Source organism: Cnephaeus nilssonii (genome assembly GCF_951640355.1).
Source record: "Cnephaeus nilssonii genome assembly, chromosome: 18".
Taxonomy (NCBI): domain Eukaryota; kingdom Metazoa; phylum Chordata; class Mammalia; order Chiroptera; family Vespertilionidae; genus Cnephaeus; species Cnephaeus nilssonii.
Window position 1 is genome coordinate 4,971,968 of NC_137089.1, and position 25,004 is coordinate 4,996,971.

At 50.3% G+C, this 25,004-nt stretch overlaps 1 protein-coding gene across 1 annotated transcript in view; it reads left to right on the top strand.

Annotated features, from left to right (window-relative positions):
* ASAP1 (ArfGAP with SH3 domain, ankyrin repeat and PH domain 1) overlaps window positions 1-25,004 on the top strand; it is a 217,895-nt gene that overhangs the window by 39,330 nt on the left and 153,561 nt on the right. Inside the window, exon 3 of the mRNA XM_079796332.1 lies at window positions 15,076-15,202. Coding sequence (XP_079652458.1) covers window positions 15,076-15,202 — 127 coding nt within the window. The remainder of the gene's footprint in view (window positions 1-15,075; window positions 15,203-25,004) is intronic.

Consider the following 25,004-nt stretch of genomic DNA (forward strand, 5'->3'; position numbering starts at 1 on the left):
CTCTACATTCTCTCCAACACTTGTTTTCCGTGTTTTTAATTACCGCCATCCTGCCGGGTGTGAAGTGATGTTTCATTGTGCTTTTGATTTGCATTTCTCCAATGACTAATGATACCGAGCATCTTTTCAAGTGCTTATCCATTTGCATATCTTCTTTGGGAAAATGTCTATTCAAGTTCTTTGCCCATTTTGAAAATTAGTTATTTGTCTTTTTATTGTTGAAGCGTAAGAGTTTCTATATTTTAGAAACAAGACCCTTATCACATATGTGATTTGCAAATATTGTCTCCCATTCTGTTATGTGTATTATCTAACTGACTATTTATAACAGTCCTCTGAGGTGGATATAATGATTCCCAGTTTACAGATGAGGCAGTGACTAGTTTATCCAAGGTAACATCCTATCTAATAAAAGAGTAATATGCAAATTGACTGCCACTCCAACACAAGATGGCCGCCCCCATGTGGTCAAAGATGGCTGCCCCCATGTGGACACAAGATGGCCTTCAGGGGAGGGCAGTTGTGGGCGATGAGGCCAGCAGGGAAGGGCAGTTAGGGTTGACGGGGCCAGCAAAGGAGGGCAGTTGGGGGAGACCAGGACAGCAGGGGAGGGCAGTTGGGAGGGACCGGGCCTTTAAGGGAGGACAGTTGAGGCGGGGAGGGAGACTCAGGCCTGCAGGGGAGGGCAGTTGGGGGAGACCAGGCCTGCAGGGGAGGACAGTTGGGGGGTACCCAGGCCTGCAGGGGAGGGCAGTTGAGGGGACTAGGCCTGCAGGGGAGGGCAGTTAGGGGTGACCAGGCCAGCAGGGGAGGGCAGTTAGGGGTGACGAGGCCAGCAGGGGAGGGCAATTAGGGGCAATTGGGCCAGCAGGGGAGCAGTTTGGCGTCAATCAGGCTGGCAGAGGAGTGGTTAGGGGGTGATCAGGCTGGCAGGCAGGCAGGTGAGCAGTTGGGAGCCAGCAGTCCTGGATTGTGAGAGGGATGTCCGACTGCCCGTTTAGGATCGGACATCCCTCAAGGGGTCCCAGATCGGAATGGGTGCAGGCTGGGCTGAGGGACACACCCTCCCCCGTGCACGAATTTTGTGCACCAGGCCTCTAGTATCTAATAACTGTGAAGATGCTACTGAAACCTAAAAAAAGATTAGCCAGGGCTCTCTTAGTTTTATTGCTAGAAACCCATCTTAGACCAGCTTATGCTAATATGGAAGTATAGTTGCTCACATCCCTGGGGAATCCATGGCTGAACCCGCATCAGGGTGGGATAGTTCTGTAGATCTAGTGGTTGAAGTGATGTTACCACGACTCCCCTTCCTCTCTCCATCGCTTGCCATCCTTTGGTTGGCATCACTCTTACTAAGTAAGCTCTCTCATGTATGGCAAATATCGTCACCAGTAGCTAGCTAAGTCCTTTGAGCTGGATCTTCTAGAAAAAGGGACTTTGCTCTTTACCCCAGCATCCGTCTCAGACATCCATAGAGCTCCCTGGTTGGCCTCGCTTGAGTTTAATGCCTATTGAAAGACCCATCGATGCTGCTTTCAGGAGTCTGGGATGCTCTGATTGGACAGCCTGGGCCCAGCTCTCTGATTGGGAATGTGGAGATATATGATTGACAGTCTCTAGAGAATCACATGGAGTCAAGGAAGGGAGGGTATAGTTCCTAAAAGAAGGGGATGTGTAGGGCAGACAGAAAATAGAATCAGTGTCCTACAAGTTAGGTCTGAACTGCTAAGTTCAAGATGCTGAAATGAGTTGGGGGTAGGAGAAAAGTCAGTTTGTTCACAAAAGAGAAATGAAAGATACCGAAAACAATTACCTGTAGATCCAGTCAACACTGAGTTCTCTGCTGTCCACTTAAACATAGTAATTTTATAAATTAGTTTATATAATACTCCTGAGTCTTAACAGCCAGAGCAAAAAGACACAGTTTTCAATGACAAAAACAAAATTCAAAACCTAGAACAGCCTGGCTGGTGTGGTTTAGTGGTTGAGCGTTAACCCATGAACCCAGAGGTCACGGTTCGATTCCTGGTCAGGGCACATGCCCGGGTTTCGGGCTCAGTTCCCAGTAGAGAGCATGCAGGATTCTCTCTCATCATTGATGTTTTTATCTCTCTCTCCCTCTCCCTTCCTCTCTGAAATCAATAAAAATATATTAAAAAACAAACCGGGAACAGAAGCTGGATGTGTCTGTCAAAAGGTTTGCTAGCAATTGTAGAGGCAATTTTTTTTAAATTGGAACCCCTAATGTGATTCAGAATGTTCACATCTGAGAAAGATGTTAACCAAATAGCATATGCTAAGAAAACTCGACCGAGGGTGTGCAATTTTCCTTTTGCAAATGGACCATGCCCCACATTTGACAGAATTACGGGAAAATTCTGTTATAATACAGCTCATTGTGGTGTAGGGTGAAATACATTTGCAAGTGAAAGCGTGTTTTTGAAAGGCAACAAGTGGGCACCGTGACAGATCATATAACCCAGGGGGCCCCTCTTGGGGGCACAGAACGGATGACCTCCAGACTGTTCTTGGCCTGCAAGCAGCTCTGGAGGCAGCACTGGGCGCCATGTGGTGTTTGGGGTTGGTTACACTGATGCCCCCAAAATTCTTCGATGTTCGTGCCCTAGGACAGACCTCCCAGATCTTCTGTCCCAGGCTCTGATTTTAACTGCAAGGAAAGGGAAGCCACAGTAGGTGAGAGGGTTTGGCGGAGGAAAAGCAGCTGAGCTCGCAGGCGTCCCATGTTCCAGCTCAGTGCTGATGTCACAGGTAGCTGTCACTCATCCGATGTTTCTTACAGACTAGTGTTTCAGGCGATCCGCAGTTCCGAAAAGTGCCCATGCAAATAGGTCTGACTGGGCTTTGGGCAGATAAGAGATCTCCATACATGGAATGGCCGTTCTTTGGACTTGACACTCGTAGGTCACATATTTGAAATGCACATGTATTTTCTTCTTTTTTTAAAAAATTACTTTATTGATTAAGGTATCACATATTTGTCATCAACCCCCCCCATTCCCATCCCAAACCCCCCCCCACACTCATGCCCCCATCCCCCTGTTGTCCGTGATCACTGTTTAGGCTCATATGCAAGCACACAAGTCCTTTGGTTGATCTATCTCCCTTGTCCCCACCCTCCCCTACCTTCCCTCTGAGGTCTGACAGTCTGATCAATGCTGTTCTTGTTTTCAGTCTATGTTGCACATGTATTTTCTGTTTGAGTTCTCTGAGCACTTCATCAGTTCTGCTAGAAACTTGTATGTCTGTCTGCATGGGAGGGCAGGGCTATGTCCTGTGTATCTTTTTGGCTCCTGAAGAGTCTAGCACAGGACCTGTATGGAATACAAATAATGATATTAGAAACTAACATTTCTTGATCATTTACTATAGACCAGGCACTGTGTTAAGCATCTCGCATGGATTATCTCATTTATACCTTACAACAACCTTATTAGAGAGAGAGAAAGAGAGATCTTCTCATTATCCTCCTTTTAAAGGGAAAGAAACTGACATTAAGTAACTTGCCTAAAATTAGCAATCCCTATTAAGTAGCAGAGCTGGGATTTGAACCCGGGCAATCTGAATCCAGATCACATACTCTTAACCACTGGGAAGGTTATCGGGCTGCTTAGTAACTATGGGATGGAACTGAACGGATGGGTTCCAACCTAATACCTCTGCACCCACTGGAGAATGTCCTCAGGCACCAGGAGACCATGATCTCCTATTTGAAAATGCCCATTGGGGAAGAACTTGCTCATCTGGACAGGAAAGCGGACTCGCCAAAAGAGGCATCTCCCCTCTGCTCTGCATGTGCTGCAGAGCTGCTGGGGGTGGAGGTAGGGTAGAGCAGTGGTCGGCAAACTCATTAGTCAACAGAGCCAAATATCAACTGTACAACGATTGAAATTTCTTTCGAGAGCCGAAAACCGACTTCTGCGCATGGGCCACGAAGTTTCAGTCGCCCTGTACGTGCGCACCCGGATGTGGTATTTTGTGGAAGAGCCACACTCAAGAGGCCAAAGAGCCACATGTGGCTCGCGAGCCGCGGTTTGCCGACCACTGGGGTAGAGTGTTTACAAAATATCATGACCGACTGGCACTGTTAAGGTCACAGAATATCTCTCTCCTTACTAGTATTTCTCCTGACTTCTTATCTTTTATAAAGGGGCTCTTGAGAGAAGGGCCAGGGGTGGGATGGAGGACTTAGGAGGCCCTTTCACTGGCATTAATTGCCCTCAGGCTCCCCAGCTTCATTGGCCTTGGGGAGCAAGAAAGAAGAGAACAAGACAAGAGAATGAAAAAGGAGGTGGGAGCACTACTCCGGTCTCACTGTCCTCACAGTCTTCTTGCTCAAGTTCAGGGCCATCAGTGAGGTGAGCTGTGGGTACAGTGTTTAAATAGCAGGCAGATGTCGATAAGCATTCCTTGATACCGTGATGCAAAGACTACATGTGATCCGTTCTTAAATGGAAGTTTCTGAAGACAAGGTCTTTAATCCCTTCCTTGGAATGTAGCTGGGAAAGGTGACAGCTTGGGAAAGGCTTTGGGAACCAGGATACCTGGGATCTGGCCCTGGTTCCCCGCACATCTGCTGGGGAACGCTGTGCAAGCCATTCAGCCACCTGAGCATCAGTTTCCTCATCCGGGAGATGGAAGGGCTGGAACCCACATTATCCTGGAATGTCTTTGAGGCCCTGGTAGTGTGTGATGATGTTAGATGACTCGAAGAGACGCGAAGAAGCAGGATTTCTCTTTCTAGTTCTCCTCTCCTGAGTCCTCTCACATGCCTCTCTCTGTAAGCGTTAGTTTGTTCATTTGTTCATTCATTCATCCATCCATCCATTCCTTCTTCCTTCTGTCTATTCAATAATTATCTCTTAAGCACCTGGGACTCCGGGCTGTAGCAGTGGATGGATAGCCCCCTGGTCTCAAGGAGCTCACAGTCTAATTGGAGAAATAGAAATATTTGGAAAATGGTACCAGGGAAAAGGGCTATAAAGGAGGCACATGTTTTCAGTCTTGAGAGCACAGAAGTGGGCGTGGCTAAGTGTGATAACTAAACTGAAACCAAAACAGACTCATCAGAAAGAAAGAAAGGGAGGGAGGGAGGGAGGGAGGGAGGGAGGGAGGGGAGGGAGGGTGGAAGGAAGGAAGGAAGAAAGGAAGGAAGGAAGGAAGGAAGGAAGGAAGGAAGGAAGGAAGGAAGGAAGGAAGGAAGGAAGGAAGGAGAAACCTGGATATTCTATAAGTTCTTTCTCATTTTTTCAGATTAATGTTTTTCAGAAATAAAGTAAGATTTAAAAGCCCTCACTCTTATCGATGGCAGGCTTTTAGGAATGCCATGTCGCAGCATACTTTGTCTTCACTGGAGGTTGTTTTACTCATGTTAGAAGTGATGTAGCTCATGGAAAGGAGTTGGTTCCACATCACATGTATTGGGGTTCACAGGAGACCGGCAGCAGGCAGTACCTTCTGTGGGAAAGGAAGAGCTGCAGGGCTGGGATTCCGACGGGCTGTGAATAGCAGTTCTCCACTTATGAGCTGTGGACCTGGAGTAGACTGCACATGTCTTTGAGTTCTCTCAAGGGCAAGCATGGTACCCCCTGGGCTACTGGGGAGATTCCAAAAGATGAAGTTTGTCACGGCCAAGCCTGGGCTCCAGGACCTTCCTGTCCCTCCTTCCGTTCCTGGGGGATGGAGGTGACACAGAGAGGGAGATGATTTGTTCCCCAGGGCCCTGGGGGACTGGCACTGGGAATTCTGTAGTGCAGGGAACTTACGAGGAAGACCTGAGCCAAGCTCTGCCACAAACGGAGCTATTTGTCCATGTGTACACAAGTCTGAAGTCCTTCTGAGCCGTGCCAACATCCTCCACTTACACACACAGAGAGAGAGAGGCTGTATGGCAAACATCCGTGCGAAGATGAATCCCAACTAGAGGAGTGCGGGCAGGGGAGCGCCGTCCAGGCCAGAGGCGCTTGCCCTGGAGTTGGGCTTGCAATGAGTTCCCCAGGAGGAAAGAGCACACACACAGACCCTAACAGAAACCTAACCACTGTCTTGTGTGAGCACCTGCGGTGGCTGATCCCGTGGGCTGTGACCTCTCACTGGTCAGCCTCGCTCCACCATCTGTCACGGTGACCTCTAAGCTCCAGGGTTCCCTCACCAATGAAATGGGAACAATATGGGTACCTGGTTCACTTTATTTATTTGTTTTTAAATAAATGTTTATTGATTTCAGAGAGGAAAGGAGAGGGAGAGGGAGAGAGAGAGAGAAACATCAATGATGAGAGAGTATCATTGATTGGCTGCCTCCTGCACGCCCCCAACTGGGGATCGAGCTGAGCATGTGCCCTGACTGGCTCATAGGTCGACGCTCAACCATTGAGCCTCGCTGTTAGGCGGGTACCTGCTCTATATGGTGCTTCAAGTGGAGTGTCCGGGGAGACTGGGCCTGCCATGACTCAGAAAAGTGCAAGGGCATATACTGCCCACAGCGATGGTGAGTTGATATTCTTTCACGGGACAGAACAGAAATACGTTCCTGAGTTCATTCCGTTGATATTTACACTACGAGCTGAGTCTCCTGGGTTTCCCAGCTCCCTGCCTGCCTCTCCCTCCTGACTCCTCCAGAAGGAACAGTCAGGGCGCAGGGACGTAAAAGGGAGTGGTTTTTACCTCTCTGCACGAACGGTGTTCTCTTTATTTTCTGAGAACACTACACAGCCCCTCTCCCTCTGCATCGAGTACACTTGGGGCCAGACTTTTTATCATTAGTTTACATGAAACTGCACGAGTGCCCTTGGGCAGCACTCACACAAGTCTGACCGTAAAACACGTGGCGTCAGATTCATCCTGCCCTCCTCCCGCCGTCCCCCCCCCCCCCCCCCCCCCCCGCCCCACAGCGCTTTCCTTTCCTCCGTGACTTCATGAAGATGATAGAAGACGAATTCCTACGTTATCAGGTGAAATAAGGACATGAGAATCCTTTCTTCGGTTGTCTGGGTTGGGGAAAATATCTAACAGAGAAGCACAACACGCGGTGTTATCAAGAGACCGATTTTGCTGGCGGTTGGAAAAGGCCTGGGTTTAGTCCGCCAGGCTGGGGGACATTACCTTGCTGGGAGACTTCACTGTGTCTCAGTTTCCATTATTGTAATGCTCCCATGTCGGGACTGTTACGTGAATGAATTCAGGCCCTGCTTGCATAACTACCCGTCCAGTGCCTGGCGGGGGACTGGAGCTCAGAAAGTAGGGTCCTATACCTTAGTAGCCTCAGGTTTCTCTCTGGTAAATTTGGGACAGTTATACTTACCTTATGAAGTTGTCCTGAAGTTTAAAGCAGGGCATATGTGTCCAAAATCTGTACTTAGCAACAGTGTCTGTTGATAGCAGAACATCAGAATTTATATCTCCAGATAAGGTTTCCAGTATCCCAGAATACCTGAAAGGTATTGGCCACTTACGTCTCAGACCCTGCTAAGCACTTTATGTGCCTAGGCCAGTGATGGGCAACCTTTTGAGCTTGGTGTGTCAAACTTCGCCAAAAAACTGAGCATAACTCGGGTAGTGTGTCACTTTGAGGAAAAAACTAACTCCAAGACTCCAGTCGCAAATGTTTCATCCTCAGGAGCAGCAAATGTTTCATCCTCGGCATGCGGCCGCATGTCATCAGAAATGGCTACGCGTGTCAGTGCTGACACGCGTGTCATAGGTTCGCCATCACTGGCCTAGGCTCATTGAATTCTCAGACATAGGTACCATTCGTTGCCCCCATTTTGCAGATGTGAAAACGGAGCCTCAGAGACATTAGTTACTTAAACAAGGTCTGGTAGCCGAGAGAAGGTAATTGCTTTTAGCGAGGCCTCATAGCTAAAACATGGCAGAGATGGGAGCCCAAGTCTTTTTCATGCGAGAGTCAGCCTATAACTGATGCTCCTGTGAAACACCAGTAAATGCCCTATTCTGTCCCCCAGAAGTTGCCTTGCTCAGAATAGCCTTCTGAAAATGAGGCTCTTATATTATGACTTAAACCCACTTCTGCTCTTAGTGTGTTATCCTATTTCTCCTAAATATTGTTTATTTACTTCCCAAATCCCAAACCGTTTACTAATGGATCCATTTCACAAAGGATATTTACAAGAATCAGCCAGGTCTAGGAAAACGATTCCCTAATCCGGGATCCCAAACACTGGGAACTGCTGTGCAGCCTCCCCCTCCCTCTCCTCTCCTCCTCCAGGTGACTAATTTAGAGACATTTCTGAGTCCTGGAATGCCAAGCGATGTATTTATAGTCCAACTTCACATAGAAAGGGAGTTCAAAGGGAACTAACTCTGGTTGATTATTCACTGTGGGTCAACTGTTTTAGCCACAGCTCCTCATTTGATTTCATGTAACAACCTCTAGCATGGTTTTATTATTACCCTAATTTTGCAGATGAGAAAACAAGGCTAAATAAGTGACAGAGGAGAGATGCCCACCGAGGTCCATGTAACAAAATATATTCTCTGCCTGCACTCCCCATTGCTGTCCCATGAAGACATGGGGACCCTTGGACGAGGGCTGTAATTCCATCCCATCAGCCGGGGACGCGGGCGAGCACTGTTGATCAGGGCCACCAGTAACCTCCTCTGGGTTTCTTGCACCCTGAGAGCAACCCAAGCTCCCACCCCCACGCTTCACTCCTGCTACATTGTCAGTCATCTTGTAAATGCAGCTCCTTGGTCATTCGTTAGGCAGATGGGTGAGAGGGACGTCTGCAACTGGAACTATCCCCCGATGACCATGGCATCCATCGTGCAACCACTGTCCCTGAGAATAAGCCGCCACTATTCTCACGGCCTCTTTTCAATGAGATGAAAGCCATTCGGCAAGGACCACGCTGCCGTCTTATCCCGTCCGCGGCGCTCAGAGTAAAGAACTGGCGTGAACAGTCCAAGGTGCTGAGTACTCTTGGATGGGGAATATGGAGGTGACAAGGATATGACACGTGCTTAATACAAAGCCGGGCGCACACGTATTTTTGTGTGTGTGTGCGTGTGTGCATGTGTGTTTCCTGGCCCTGGAAAGGATGATGTCTGTTCTGAGCAGCTGCACACACCAAAACCCAGCATTTTCAGTTCTGCCCACATCAGACTCTGTCCGCTTTCAGATACCCAGGCATGGTCATGTTCAGGGCACCCGAGAAGATGAGAGGTGCCGATGGTTTGCACTGGGGCCTGGTTTCAAATCTAAAGAGGATTATGGCCCATGAACCCCAGATACGGTGTGAACCTTTGAAATTCGAATGGCAGGCCAGGCGGAGGAGGTATATCCTTACACAGTATCACATTGCTCACACGTTCCCTTCTTGGCTGGAGGAGATGGGGAGGAGGAGCAGATACATAACATAATCTTCAAATGAAAGTGAAACACCAATTGATGGCTGCAAGTTTGGGCTCTGTGGTGAATTCAGTCAAGAAAGGAACCCCTGGCTGTTTACCATCGCAGTTAGCTTAGCTTGTAAGCACCTTCATATCCTGTGTCTGTAGAGCCGAGGGTATGCACAGACTCAGCTCCAGCTGGGAGGGATCTGTCTCGTCATTTTGACACATCCCCCTTTATTTTACAAGCGATGGCACCAGGGCCCAAGGTGACAGCATCTGTTATGAGGAAAGGAGGCTCTGGAATCCAGGGCTCCTGGAATTGAGGCAGTTAGTCACTCACTCTCGGCTTTTAATAACAGTTCATAGTTACTGAGCCATCATATGGCTTTTGCTATATACCATACATAAGGGATGGGAGGAGCTACCAGCCCAGCAGAAGTGACAGGCTTTATTTTTTATTTTTTTTAAATATATTTTACTGATTTTTCACAGAGAGGAAGGGAGAGGGATAGAGAGTTAGAAACATGGATGAGAGAGAAACATCGATCAGCTGCCTCCTGCACAACCCCTACTGGGGATGTGCCTGCAACTAAGGTACATGCCCTTGACTGGAATTGAACCTGGGACCCTTCAGTCCTCAGGCCGACACTCTATCCACTGAGCCAAACTGGTTAGGGCGAGAGGTAACAGGCTTTATTTTTACTACTTTTTAAAATAAATCTTTATTGTTCAGATTATTAAAATTGTTCCTCTTTTTTCCCCCCATAGTTCCCCTCCACCCGGTTCCCACCCCACCCTCTGCCCTTACCCTCCACCACTGTACTCATCCATAGGTGTACGATGTTTGTCCAGTCTCTTCCCGCACCCCCACACCCCTTTCCCCCCGAGAATTGTTAGTCCACTCCCTTTCTATGCCCCTGATTCTATTATATTCACCAGTTTATTCTGTTCATCAGATTTTTTATTCACTTGATTTTTAGATTCACTTGTTGATAGATATGTATTTGTTGTTCATAATTTTTATCTTTACCTTTTTCTTCTTCCTCCTCTTCTTAAAGAATACCTTTCAGCATTTCATATAATACTGGTTTGGTGGTGATGAACTTCTTTAGCTTTTTCTTATCTGTGAAGCTCTTTATCTGACCTTCAATTCTGAATGATAGCTTTGCTGGGTAGAGTAATCTTGGTTGTAGGTTCTTCTATTCATCACTTTAAATATTTCTTGCCACTACCATCTGGCCTGCATAGTTTCTGTTGAGAAATCAGCTGACAATCCTATGGGTGCTCCCTTGTAGATAATTAACTGTTTTTCTCTTGCTGCTTGTTAGATTCTCTCTTTGTCTTTTGCTCTTGGCATTTTAATTATGATGTGTCTTGGTGTGGTCCTCTTTGGATTCCTTTTGTTTGGGGTTCTCTGCGCTTCCTGGACTTGTAAGTCTATTTCTTTCACTAGGTGGGGCAAGTTTTCTGTCATTATTTCTTCAAATAGGTTTTTAGTATCTTGCTCTCTCTTCTTCTGGCACCCCCATAATTCAGATGTTGGTACGCTTGAAGTTGTCCCAGAGGCTCCTTACACTATCTTCATATTTTTGGATTCTTTTTTCTTTTCCAGTTGGGTGTTTTTTGCTTCTTTGTATTTCAAATCTTTGACTTGATTCTTGCGATCCTCTAGTCTGCTGTTGGATCTCTGTATATTATTTTTTATTTCAGTCAGTGTGTGCTTAATTTCTAGTTGGTCCTTTTTCATATCCTTGAGGGTCTCACTAAATTTATCAGCCTTTTCTAGAAAATTCTTGAAAAACTTTATAACCGTGGGTTTGAACTCTGTATCCAGTCATTTGCTTTCCTCCATTTCTTTCATTTGTGACCTGTTTCTTTTTCTCTGCATTTTGGCTGCTTCTCTGAGTTGATAGAGTGGCTTTGTGTGCTAGGTGTCCTATAGGGCCCAGTGGCTCAGCCTCCCCAGTTACGTGAGGTGGACACTCTTGGTGCACCCCTTTGTGGGCTGTGTGCACAGTCTTGTTGTAGTTAAGCCTTGATTGTTGTTGGTATCACTGGGAGGAATTGACCTCCAGGCCAGTTGGCTGTGAGGATCAGCTGTGTCTACGATGGGAGAACTTCTGTGCTGGAGACACCCTTATGAGACAAGACTTGCTTCAGTGGGGCTTTGGTGCTCACTGAGTCTTCCCTCTGAGTGTGTCCCTTATGGATTTGAGAAGTTGTAATCTGGATGGTCCCACTCTGACCCATGGGTACACTGGCTCTTGGATCTCCAAGGAGATGCTAATTTAGCCTCTGCCTGAGGCCACCCAGCAGGAGCTACGGAGAGATCTGCAGATTCCTCTCTTTGTTTGGGTTTTGGAGGTGTCCAGATGAGGCCCAGCTGTGAAGCAATGCAAGCTGCTGGGGGGCCTTGGACCTTCTTTAGATGTTCTGGGTCTCACTGACTCAGCTGCAATCTGTTAGGTAAGTTTAGAATTCAAAGGACCAGGGCATTCATATGCAAAAGCCTCTGCACTCAGCTTGGATGGGGCGGAGTCTCGGGGCGGAGCAACCAGCAATGGCTTCCTGTAAGCCCTGCCCTAAGAGGCCCCTGGGTCTCAGTGTCCCTCGGTAATCGCTGCAAGCTCCTCTGAGAGAAAGCCGCCCTCGAGTTCCGCCCGCTGCCAGACAGTCCAGTTTCTCCCCGTATGAGTCTGGGTCCCCAGAGTCTCGCCTGGAATTGGAGTTCAAAGCAGTAGGGAGCTTTTGTCTCCCTCCTGCTTGAAAAAGACAGCCACGTACTCAGTTGCCAGCCCTCTCCGTGTTCGTGCCTCCGTACCTCTGCCTTCCGCAGCTCCTGTGAGTCTCAGTGTGCTTTTCTCTTTCCTTCTAGTTGTAGAATTTCCACTCAGCCAGCCTTCCTGTGGTTCAGGATGATGTCCGTTTTATCTTTTAGTTGTAGTTTTGAAATTGTTGTGCGAGGCAGCAGTTCAGGCGTTTACCTATGCCGCCATCTTGGTTTCTCCGAGGTGATAGGCTTTAGATGACAAGTTGGAACAGAGGCAAGAATAGAATAAATGCAAAGTCCAATGGCATTTGAATTGATCTCCAGCCTAGAGGAAGGCTCTCTTGGAGTGGATGGAAGTCTAAGTATCAGCTGTTGTGCTCTCACCTGCTCCACGGCGCAGCATGGGGCTGCTGAGACTCACAGGACTTAATTAGCTCAAGCTCGTTGGGGCCATGTTTGCTCCCAGTCACAGAACCTTCAAGACTGCAGGAGACAAAACACCTCAAACTCTCATAATGGCTTTCCTGTGCGCAAAGCACTTGCTCATCCATCAGCATTCAGCAGCCTCATGGGGTTGGCGCCCTTATCTTCCCTCTTCATGTGAGGCCACTGAAGGCCAAGATCCCTTCGCCAACCGGATATCAATGGGATTCAGCCCATCAGTTCCTTTTCTGCTCAAGATGTCACCTTATCACAGAGGCCCCGACTGAACATTCCGCACAACTCCATCACTTTCTTGCTTCACATGTAATCCACTTTATCTGGCATTTTTATTGATCTCTGTTGCCCTACTAAGGTAAGCTCACCAGTGCACGGGCCTTGTCACCACTGAATCTCGAGGGCCCTCAGGATGTATTGACAGTAAGTGAGTTATGCATTTTCATTTGACAACCTCTTGGCTATGATCTGCCCCAGGCCCAATGCAGAAAGCAAGGCCCCTGGCCTTCGGGGCACTCCACTATAGTTTGGGGTTAAAGACCAGAGGACACACTTAATGGATCAAGATAGCAGGAACTAAATCCTGGGGGTGGCCACAGGGCCAGCCTTCTGCCCTCAGGGGGCGCATTAGGGTGATTTGGGTGAGGAGGAGGTTTTTCCGGTTTGTTTTTGTTTGAGAGCTAGAGAAACATTGACCCACTGCTCCCCATTTATGCATTCATTTGTTGCCTCTCTCTTTTTTTTCTTTTTTTGGCCCATTTTATTTATTTATTTTTAATTTATCTTTATTGTTGACAGTATTACAGATGTCCCTTCCCCCTCCCCTCCTTGACCTTCTCCACTACCCCCTCACCCTAGCCCCCACCCCTCACCCCCTCCTGCTCCCTCCCTAGGCCTTCACTGCACTATGCATGTAAGTTGCTTGGTTAATCTCTTCCTGCAACCCCTTCCTCTGGAATTCATCAGTCTTCAATGTTACTGGATCTATTTTGTTCCTCATTTTATCTTGTTCATTAGATTCCACATATAAGTGAGATCACGTGATCCTTGTCTTTCTCTGACTGGCTGTTTTGCTTAGCATAATTCTCTGGTATTCGCCCTCACCCCAGATGTAACCTCAACCTGGGTTTAAGGGGGATGACTCCGCTAACCAACTGATCCACCCTGCCAGGGCGGAGGTGAGCTTTGAGGTGGCTATAGGAAGCTTCACTGGCTCCAATGACAGGAGCCAATCTTGTGTTGCTTCCCAAAAGCCTAGGTGGTTGTTTGTTGTTGTTTTTTTTCCTTCTTTTGAACCAATTTCATTGGCAATCAATGGTGGGAAATTAAATGGATTCATTGGACTAAGTAGATTGAGCTAGTGAAAAAAATAGCCATCTGCTGGGGCCGAGGAATGAGCAATCTGTTGGTACTTTTTCCGCAGAAATTTGGCATCTGCTTAGTGTTGTACACCATTTGCACCTCGGGAAATGCGTTTTACACCCCATGACCCTGATCTTTCCTCCGGGTTAAAAAAAAAAAAAAATGGGCAACGAAAGATTAGAAAATAGTAAAAAATCAAAACCCTTTCATTTGTTTTCATCCGGCACTTTAGCGACTTAAGCCAACTGCACCAACTAGCCTTCCAGGGGCGGCGAGAGCCCCGCAAAGGGAATGCGGGCGGGAGCCCGGCCAGCGGGCAGACGCAAGCCTGGCAGCCGGCGGGCTCCTCGCTTGGGCCGAGGCCATCCCGCGCCCCGCGGCCCCCGCGGCAGGAGGCGGCTCTCCCCGCTCGCTTCCGGCACCCACACGGGACCAAAAAAGATCGCGCCCAACTTTTTTTGGTCCCCCTTCTCGCCCACCGCCGGCGGAACGAGCCCGCGGAAGCCAGCGCTGGGGGCGGCCCCCGCCGGCGCCCGCGTCGGAACTTGGCCCGGGAGGCGGCGCGCGGGCGGGGGCGGGGGCGTGGCCGCGGGCGGCGGGGGCGGGGCGGGGGGGCGGCGGCGCGTGCGCAGAGCACTTCCTTGTTTGTCCCCGTGACTGTAGCGGGAGCGCCGCCGCCCGCAGCCTGGCCGCCCGTCCGCGGGAGCCTGTGCTCAGTCAGTCGGTGTCCGCGCCGCCGCCTGTCAGAGCGTCTGGGGAGGCAGCGCCGGCCGCCCCGCAGCTGCCCGGCCCGGTCCCTCCGCATCCCGCCGCCCCGTCCCCTCCCCCGCCGCCGAGGAGCCGCCGCCGGCATGCGCCCGGGGAGGCGGGTCCCCAAGAGCCCCCTGCCTCGCGCGCGGCTCGGAGTTTGAAGGGCCCCGCGCCTAGCGCCGCCGCCGCCGCCGCCTGCTGCTCCTGCCCGCCCGCCCGCCCGCCCGCCCTTCCTTCCTCCCGCCGCCGCCGGGGCCGGGAGCCGCGCCAGGCCGGGCGCGGGTGCGGGCTGCGCGGGGCGTTCATGAGCCGCCGGACGGCCCGCGGCCCCCGGAGCCCGCGCCCCGACTCACCCCGCGCCTGTGTCTCGCCCCCCACGCCAGGATGCCGGACCAGATCTCCGTGTCCGAGTTCATCGCCGAGACCACCGAGGACTACAACTCGCCCACCACGTCCAGCTTCACCACGCGGCTGCACAACTGCAGGAACACCGTGACGCTGCTGGAGGAGGTAGGTCGCGGCCGGCGCGCCCCGCGGGGACCCCCGGTGCCTCCGCTGGCAGCTGCTGCCCGGCTTGCCTGGCAGTCTGGTCTGGTCGCCTAGATTCCTGAGCCGGGGATGTTTGGGGCTGCAAAGCCACACCCCCTCCGGGACCCCCGCTTTCGGGTGAATGGGGGATCTGGGGGTTGTGCAGCCTCCGTCTGCCTCATATGCCCGGGTGCTGACCCCCCGGAGGCTGGAGGTGGGCAGAGGGCTGAGCGACCCCCCCCCCCGCCCCGGGAAGAAGAGGGATGGCCGCTCCCTATCTGCCGCCCTTCCTGCGTGTCGGGCAGTCTGCTAGATGCTTTCCACATCATCCTGACCCTGTCATAACTCGAGAAGTAGGTGGCGTCAGGCGACCGAGGGCAGAGGGAGGGGAAGCAACGTGGCCAAAGTCACCAGCAAGGGACAGGGAGATGGTCAGTGAATGCACTGCTCCAGGGCTTGGCAGGGCTCAGGCCAAAATCCTAAAGGAATGAGAGGGGACTCAGGCTGGGACTGCTCCCACCCCAGAAGCCCTAACCTAGTCCGGGGCCTACAGTCCTGGGTGGGGGAGAGATCTATGCAGACAAGCCCCCCCCCCCCCCCCGCCCCACCCGGCCCCCTCATCAGAGGGTTTGGTTATGCCCGAGGCTGCTGCGCCAGCAGGACCTGCCTGCTGGGCACTTACAGCCATGAACCGAGACCGGAGGCCTTGCTGCCTGGAAGTGTCAGAGCTGAGGCCAGAGGCTGCAGGAAGAACAGCTCCTCCTGTGCACACCCTCCAGAGAACCTTGTGGGTGTCTGGGGACAGGGCCAAGGACGGAGCGGTTTCCTTTACAGTTTTAAGTGAATTAGTGATAGGGTGAGATGGGTAGGTAAGGGGGAGCCCCAGGGCGGTGAAAGCCTCTGAACCTCGATGATGAAAATAGGACATTTGCCCTGGAGCTTGGCACCATCTGTAAGTGCCATAAAGCACCACTCCCCTCCAGGCAAGCCATACCTATTTCAGCTGCAGGAGACAGCACTGGGGGAAGTTCGGAAAGCAGACGGTTCGGTCCAGATGGATTCTCCTGGGTTGGCTTATTTGAGGTTTGGGGAGCCCTCTTTAGCACTGAGAAGCTTGCGCTTCTGTGGGCAAACTGCTCTTGATACGGGGTTTTGCTGCTTGCTCTTCAGACCAGGTTGCATGTAGCTCTGGTCTTCCGGAGCACAACTGCAGAACGCATACGCTGCTGGAGGAGGTAGGTCCAGGTAGGTCGACGGCGCCCCACCCCTGCCCCTCCTGGGACCCCCTCCTTGCCTCCACTTGCAGCTGCTGCCTGGCAGTCAGAGTGTCTTTTTTTTTTTTTTTTAATATATTTTTATTGATTTCAGAGAGGAAGGGAGAGAGAGAAAGAACCATTAGTGATGGGAGAGAATTATTGATCATCTGCCTCCTCCACGCCCCCCATTGGGGATTGAGCCTGCAACCTGGGCATGTGCCCTGACCTGGAATCGAACCTGGAGCTACTGGCTCATACATAGGTTGACACCCAACCACTGAGCCATTCAGAGTGTCTTGATTCCCGAGCTGGGGGATGTTTGGGGCCAGGGAGCCACACCCCTTCCCCGGTCCTAAATTTTAGGAGGAGAGATTTCTGCTGGTACTGGGTCCCATCTTGCCTGCCAGGTACTGCAGATTAGTCTGAACGTTTTCTGCCAGTTGAGGATGCTTTCTAGAGTTCTTTCTGAAGTTAATGATGGTGATGGAACTGAATTTTGAAATTCAGTTGGAGGAATATCTCACCAAACTAGGTGTGTTTGTAAGCCAGAGGTAAATGATCTTTTTTTTTTCTTTTCTTTTCTTTTTTTCCTTCTTTGTGAACTGTCAGCCTTGTGCTAACCTGATGCTTAGTGTCCAGGATTACATGGAGTTGCCAGGCATTCCACCCCATGAAGGGTCAGTCCTTCACTGAATTGTGATGAATTGGAACATGCTGATATCGGAGCATTTTGCATCCTTTTTTCTGTACTAATTGTATATGCCTCTAAAGGATGTCACATTGATTAGACTAAGCGGTTATTTTCCTTCTCGATAACTTCTTCAGTGCCTGCTAATAGTGCCGTCAGTTGTTTTAACTTTCCCTGTCTGCACATTCAGATAGTGTTACTGCATTCTGTTTGGGGTGTGATAAGAGTAAGTAGTTGGAGATGCTATTTGTAGGGGTATGTGCCCATAATTTCAGCAACCGCAAAGGATAGGATAAATGTTGCTCTTGGTCTTAGTTTGAGGTACCATAACTAAATTTAAAAGCAAATGCAAGGCGGGTGTGTGTGTGTGGTGTGTGTTACTGTTTTGCAAGGATAGAAAAATAGATCAGTCATAATACAAACGTGTTCACCTATGAACTTGAGAAGGAATTGGAACCAGGCTACAAGTTTAAAAGTGTTATGTTAGAGTACATTGATAACACTCATGGTCTCAAAAATGTAACAGTAACTCTCACTCAGAATGGCGCAGTAATTTTGTAACTCTCTTTTCTGAACTTGAGGACAGTACTGGTCAGGAAGTCATTGTCCCCAGTCTGTGTCTTTTAACTTTTGAATCATAGTCCATGAAGTTGAACTCCTAAGTGATTTTCATTTGCATAAATGTGAAACATACCCTTTAGTTTCTTATTGATAGACTAGTGGCCCGGTGCACCAATTTGTGCACATTGAAAGGAAATTAATTAGAAATATTTTAATATCGCTTTTCGCCCTTTCTCTATAATAGAAGTGTCAACCAAATTCACGATTGACAATGATGGAAACACACCACGTGTGCGATTGGTGCCAGCAAGAGATTTATATGTATCGCACATGTGCGAGTCATCTTAGCCTTTTATATATATAGAATAAACTTGCTTAATTAGACCTGCTTTCTGATGTAGCTAAACTTTTTCCAGCCCAGTGAAGCACCCCAACTTCTCTTTCAGGTAATTGTCAGCAACACAGCAGTAAATATCAACATGAAGCAGATTATTATTGTAGATCACGCAGGGAGAGCAAAGGGTAAAATATTTAACTGCAGCAGTGTTTAACTATATTCTGCACAGTGAGAAAACCTGAAGTCATTTTCAAGGTCCACCATTTCTTTCTTCTTTTCAGTCGGGTCAAGTTTCTAAGCTTTCTAAATCTCTGTTTTCCGGCTAATGAAAAGAAAATAGGATTCCACTGAGTCTCCTATCTACCTACTCCAGGTCTTCTGTGAGGATCAAATGAGATGAGGCATGGGAAAACGCTTCACAGACATTTGGTTAAAGTGTAAAATATTTCCACCTGTGTTCCTGGGCTGAAGAAACTGCAAGGAGGCTAGTCGTCACTAGGGAGAGGAAGCCGGGTGAAGCTGTGACGTCATTACTGGGACGGACACTTAGCATATTAGCCTTTTATATATATATATATATATAGATAACCACCGCGGTTGAATTCCCACCACCCCCACCCCAGCTTACATGTATGTCGGGTACATTATTGCATGTATCTTAAGTGGATCAGAATTCAGCTCTTAAAAAACCTGGGCCTTAAGAATATTAAAGAAAAGTTTCAGAGCAAACTACCGAATCTTGTTGGTTTGTGCTTCACAGGTGAGGTACTTGGGACCTTTAGGACAGGTCGCCAACCTTTCGGACCTCACCGACCACCAGTGGTCCATGGACCACCCGTCGGCGACCACTACTTTAGAACACTGTTGGTGTCATCTTGTGGTTATTCTTAGGAACAGAACTTTTGGGTACTTTTTTGGTGATGTGGAAACTCAGGAATAGATATTAACTTGGGCAGTTTGGAATTAATTCTTCTGAAAACAATCTCTTCTAGGTCTAGTAATTAAATGTCTTTCTGTTCGTTTACTATTTTGCTCTCTGGGTTCCTAATTAGCATGCGTAAGTCTCAACTAAAAACCTGTGTTGAGCTCCAAGCTTGGAATCTGCGTTTAACTCACTCTCTCCCTTGTGCTGTGTCACTGGCAGAGAGAGTGTTCTGCAGATGTCGGGGCCTCTGCTGAAATCTCTCTGTACGAGCACTCCAGGAAAGGGGTCAGAAATACGGTAAAGGAGGCAGAGGCTCCTCCTGGGCTTCGCCTCTGGGGGCGAGGGGTCCCCAGGACGCGGGGAGTCAGGATGTGGCTGGCACGCAATGAGTGGCTGCCTTTGGGAAGCAGGAGTGGGTTGGCTGCCAAGCCTTCATCCTGGTGGAGAGTGTTTTCCAAGCAGAGAGCCAGTGTTTTGCTTATTCAGCAGCCAGAGCACACTGACGCGCGCTGTTTCCCTTGTGACCGCTTGGAAGTTATGAGCAAATGACTAGGAGGCGAGGAGAAGACAGCTTTCCCGAGGATGGAGCAAGCAGGCCTTCCAGGACCACTGTTGGGGGAGCCAGTAGGAGCGACCCTCTGTTTAAAGGCTTGGATTGGGCTCTAGCCGGTTTGGCGCCGTGGATAGAGCATCGGCCTGCGGACCAAAGGGTCCCAGATTCGATTCCGGTCAAGGGCACATATCTCGGTTGCAGGCTCTTCCCGGGCCCAGGCCCTGGTCAGGGCTCGTGCAGGAAGCAGCCAATTGATGTGTTTCTCTCACATCGATGTTTCTCTCTGTCTTTCCCTCTCTCTTCCACTCTCCGTAAAAATCATTGGAAAAATATCCTCGGGTGAGGATTAACAAAAAATAAATAAATAAAGGCTTGGATTGGTCAATGCTTAGTGGTTGGTGAAAGGGAGAGTCCAGCAAAGGTGTGCTTGGTTACTTAATATTGAGCCAGCCTGTTATCCTTGGTAACGATGGAGGAGGCATGTTCCGCGCATTTGTTGAGCAGCTGCTCTGTGCCAGGCCCGACGTGGGCAGATGGCATGCATGCTCTCATTTAATCTTGAGCTGTAGGAAGGAGGGACCATTGTATATCTCCATTTTACAGAGAAGAAAACTGAGGCCTGGAGATGAAGTGATTTGTCTCCGGAGTCCGATGGCTATAAGAAAATGGAGTTAAATTCTGAATGTCTGCGAAGACCTAGTTCGCTGGCTTGGTAGAGGACATAGGAGGCTTCGCTTTCATGGCACCTTTTAATTTCTGTCTCATGAAACAGCGGTGCCTAAGTCGCTAAGTGGCTTAATTTTTCCTCATGTTCACATTCCAGGGGGTTCTTAATGGCAATACTTAACTACACCATGTTCCCCCACTGCTTTCAAATATTTACTGACGGTTTTTCAAATTCAGATGTGGGAACTCACTTGGGTGTCAACACATTTTTGGGGAGCACCTGCTATGTACACATCGTTTTGCTAAGCCTAGCTGAGACATTGGAGTTGTTATGTGGATTGTGTTACGGGAAACCAATGGTCTTTGAGAAGGAGATAAAAAGGGCTGTCACTATTACTAACAAGGTGGAAAGGGGCAGTGCATGGGAAAGACCACAGGACATTCAACCCGGCAGTACACGCTCAATCACTCAACTGAGCATCCAGTCCCTGAACAAGGCGCCTGTTATGTGCCCAGCAGTGTGCTAGGCCCTGGAGATATGCAGATCAGCAGCTTTGCCCTTAAGAAGTGGTCTGAGTTTTCTTAAGGGGCCCAACAATCAAGTGTGGGTCTTGCGTTAGAGGCTAGCTTGGCTTAACGTGTGCAGGCCACGTGTGCCGTCTTTCCGGAAGGCATGGAATTTTTGGCTGAATGAAGAATGAAGGTGTAGAATGTAGATTCACCATCAAGATCCATTCTGTCATAACAACAGTAATTACCAGTTATTAGCTTTCCTACTACGCGCAAGCCCTATTCATATTTAACACTTGCATTCACCCTACTATTATCATTACCCCCCTCCCCCCGCCCACCTCACAGCAGATAAAGTCTTGCCCAAGCTTGCACCCACAGTAAGCGATGGATTTGGGAACTAATCCCATCCTGTGGCATCTTCCTGCATGCCAGTCAGGCTTCATCTGTGCTTCCTTTTTACCCCGGCTCTTTGGGGCGTCATTCCGTGGACTCTCACACACTGGGCCTCTGTGGCCAGGGCTTGAGGGGATCTCGTTCCGCGGCTCCCAGTGTTCGGGAATGCAAGCTCTTCGGTTCTCTGAAATGTTGAAAGCTGGTAAACCTAATAGGAAGTGCTTGTTTCTATAGCAGCTGCTCAGCTAGGTGCAGTCCCACTGAAGAAGTGGGCTCGGGAAGAATTGACAGAAAATGCAGGCTGGCCCTGCGCGCTGCTCAAGGTAAAGACCATGCCCTTGGTTTGTCCCTGATCTCTGGAAGATAAAACAGCAAACGGTGGACACGCCTGCCTTTGGCACACCGCCCCACTCACAGCTGCTCTGTGGCCCCGCCCTCTGACCCCGCCCAGAGATCCCCAGCAAAGGTCAGCCTGGAAAGATACATTTGCCTGCAGAAGCCAAGAGAGAAGGAACTGAACTCAAGCTCTTTCCAAAACAAGGCTGAAACCTGTTGGCCAGGTATTCCAAGCTAATGCTGTTTGCCCTCTTATATACCATCTTTAGGCTTTAAAACACATCTTCCATATCTACCATCCAATGTCTGGTTGCATTCTGTCATTTTCTTACATTTGAATAAACCCAGGCTCAGGGAGGCCTAACAGTGGAAGGAAATGAGACCTGACTGTTCAGGTGTCCTGACTCCCAGCCCTGGCTCTTCGCACTCTGCTCACAAAGGCTATGGAGGCTGGAGTTTTTGTTTTTTGTTGTGTTGTGTTTTTGTTTTTGTTTTTGGCGGGGGGGCGGGTGGACTCTTCCCTTGCTGCTCCTTAGAACTTGCTTCCAAGTAGGATGGGCAGAGAGTGAACTTGAATTTAGGAACCCGATCTTGCAGGCCAGTCTGCTCTCTCACAAGACATACTGTGATCCGTGCGAGGCCACAGCGTAGGTCACAGGACTCCCTGGTGCCGGGCTAAGGCTCTCCCTGGAAGCACTGGTGTGGGGTTGGCCATTCAGCCACTGCCCAGGTCGTTGCCCTTACGTCTGTGAGTCGGGAGCCTTGGAGAGGGTGGTTTCCATTTACGTAACCTAGTCCCTGGGGACTAGAGCCAGACCTTGGCCTCAGCCATTGCCACATGTGTTCCTTAAACATGAGTAAGGGATGGGCTGGGGATCACTTTGCAGCTAAGCCTCGGTTTCCTCATTTGCTAAATGGAGTTGTTCTGAGTATTAAAGGAGATCATGCACGTGAGGCACTCGGGTGACTTCATTGCCGGTAAAGTGTGGCCCGATGCAGGGCAGGGTCCGAGCAGGCACATTAGTCAGCCCCCCTCCTGGGGGGGCGGGGGGAGGGCAGAAGCATTCCTCGGTGGGAAGATGGCAGAGTTCTCTCCGCCCGGACCAGTGGCGACATTTGGGTTGAGGAGGAAGAAGTTAATGGCAGGGTTCATTGCAGCCCCATCACCTCCCAGTGTGTGTCTTCGTTTCCTCTTGGAGGTTGTAACTACCTCTCAGTGAGTCAGTGTCTGCAAAGTGCTTAGAGCAGTGCCTGGCTCGGTGAGTGCTCAGTAAAAGATTACTTTTTTAATAGTATGTTTTGATTTCAGAGAGGAAGGGAGAGGGATAGAGAGATAGAAACATCAATGAGAGAGAAACATCATCGATTGGCTGCCTCCTGCACGTACCCCTACTGGGGATCGAGTTAGCAACCCGGGCATGCGCCCTGACTGGGAATCGAACCAGCGACCTCTCGGTTCCTGGGTTAACGCGCTCAACCGCAGAGCCACACCAGCTGGGCAAGATTATCCTTATGTCCTCATTGCTGGCGCTGTGTATTGTTACTGGGCTAGACCCTTGAATGTGTAAGTGTGAGGCGGAGACTCAGTAGACTCATTCCAGAAGGGTGGGTGGTGAGTCAGGTGGCAGAGCTGGGTGTGTGCCTTCAAGCACCTAGTATTGGAGGCGCAGGGATGGGACTAGAGGCACCACTAAACACCTTGACCTTTCAGGGTCATGGTCAAAGCCAATTTGATCTGAAACAGACTGTCAGCTCAGTTTTGCTGTATACTCAGTCCTTGTGGGTGCTACTCCCAGGTAGGGAGGTGCAGCCGCACTGTCCCGGCTTCCGGTTTCACTGCCGATTCTGTTTCCTCCCCTCAACCCCTCCACCATGTCCCTTCCTTCCACGGGTGCATCGAAGCCAGGGCAGCGCTGGCCCCTGGGATTTCTGCGGGGGCTTCTGGGTAAGGAGCCACTGTCTCGGCTGCATAATGAATGCAGGTATTTGTGGTTATTGGTGGGCAGGCGCTGGGGGTGCATTTGTGCCTTGGCCCTGGCCATGGCCGCCGGCTTGTGTGCCTTCCCGATTCCAGCGTGAAGCACTGAGACCACAGGAATTCTGTTTTGGTTTGGAGGCAGCGCCTTAAAGTGAACAGGATCTGTCCTTGAGCTTGAGCCTCTGTGTGCCTCATGACTCTTTTCAGGGTCCGTGGGCTGAGTTTTAATTATTAATTATTGTGGGGTAGGGGGCAGGTGAGGCCTGAGGGCACTTGACCCCGTTTGGTCCTCACAGAATCGGGAGTTCACAGTGGGCTCCTCCTGCCTGGAGCGTGTCGAGCTGCCCCGGACGTGGTGCAGTTTGCGTCCACTTATGTAAGAACCGAATTTTAACACGGAGATTACGCTATAATTTTCCCCAAAGAGCTGCAGTGTAGTCCCTTGAAGAAGACAGCACTCACTTTAGCCACCCAGGAGCTAGGAAGACAAAAGCAGAACCTCCTGTGCCAGGGAGGAAAGGCCCAAAACACGAAGGCATTCTTGGTACCAACTGTTACGGAAAGCGGAGCTGGCTACGGTGAGCTAGGCCATCTCTGTTCCTGCCAGATGTGCTTCGGATGGAGGAAATAGCAGCTCTTTCTGTCGTGAATACAGCCCGGGTAGCTTGTGTTCTGTAGCCCTGTGCTCAGGGGCCGGGCAGGGATGGCCCTGTCCCCCCTGCGCGGCCTGGCCCCTGGCACGGTGACTCCGTTATTATGGAAAACACTCGACAGAGCTGGGCAGGGCCTTCGAGACCATCCGTCCATTCCCTCTTCTCTACGGGGAGGAAACGGAGGCCCACAAAACCCAAGGGTGTTGGGCGCCTTTGTTATGACTAACAGGCTCCACCTCACCCCCAGAAAACAAAGTAGAGCTAAATGAGGCAGCATGAGGGTTCATTGGAAGGACTCCTGGAACATGAGTGGCGAGAATAGTAGGAAATGAGGGTGTTCGCTTTTGGGGGAACGGCAGAGGATGGCAGCCCCAGCACTACGTGCTCCTAGCCCAGGGCCCCCCTCCAGCCGATCCCATCGGCGGGGAGGATGGGATGGGACCAGCTGAGGTCAGGAGAGCACTTGGGCCACGTTGGTGGGGTTAGGTGACGGGGGCTAAGCCTCCCCTCGGGCAGGGACTGTGGTGTGGGGGTCGCCACCCAGAGCACACAGCCAGGCTGGGACTAGGACCGAGCTCTCTGGCCCCGTCCTCTTCATCGTCTTCATCGGTCTTCGGAGTGAGAGCCCAGTGGAGAAGCCGGGGCCTCGGGGTTCTCAGGAGAAGCAGCGGGAACACAGGCAGCAGGCCTGGCCCCAGCCGCACTGGGAGCGCCTTAGTTTCTCTGCCCCCCTCTCTCTGCAAGCCCCCCCCCCCCCCCCCCCCCCCGCGGTACTCATCTGGGCACTTTGAAGGGCTGTGGTCAGCCCTGTGCCTCTAACTGCAGCTTTCCTGATGTGGTCAGGAAAGACCAACATTCCGCACAGGCTGTGGGCAGAGGAGAAACTCCCCGCTGCCGCCTAAATCCACAGAGAGCAAAAATAGCT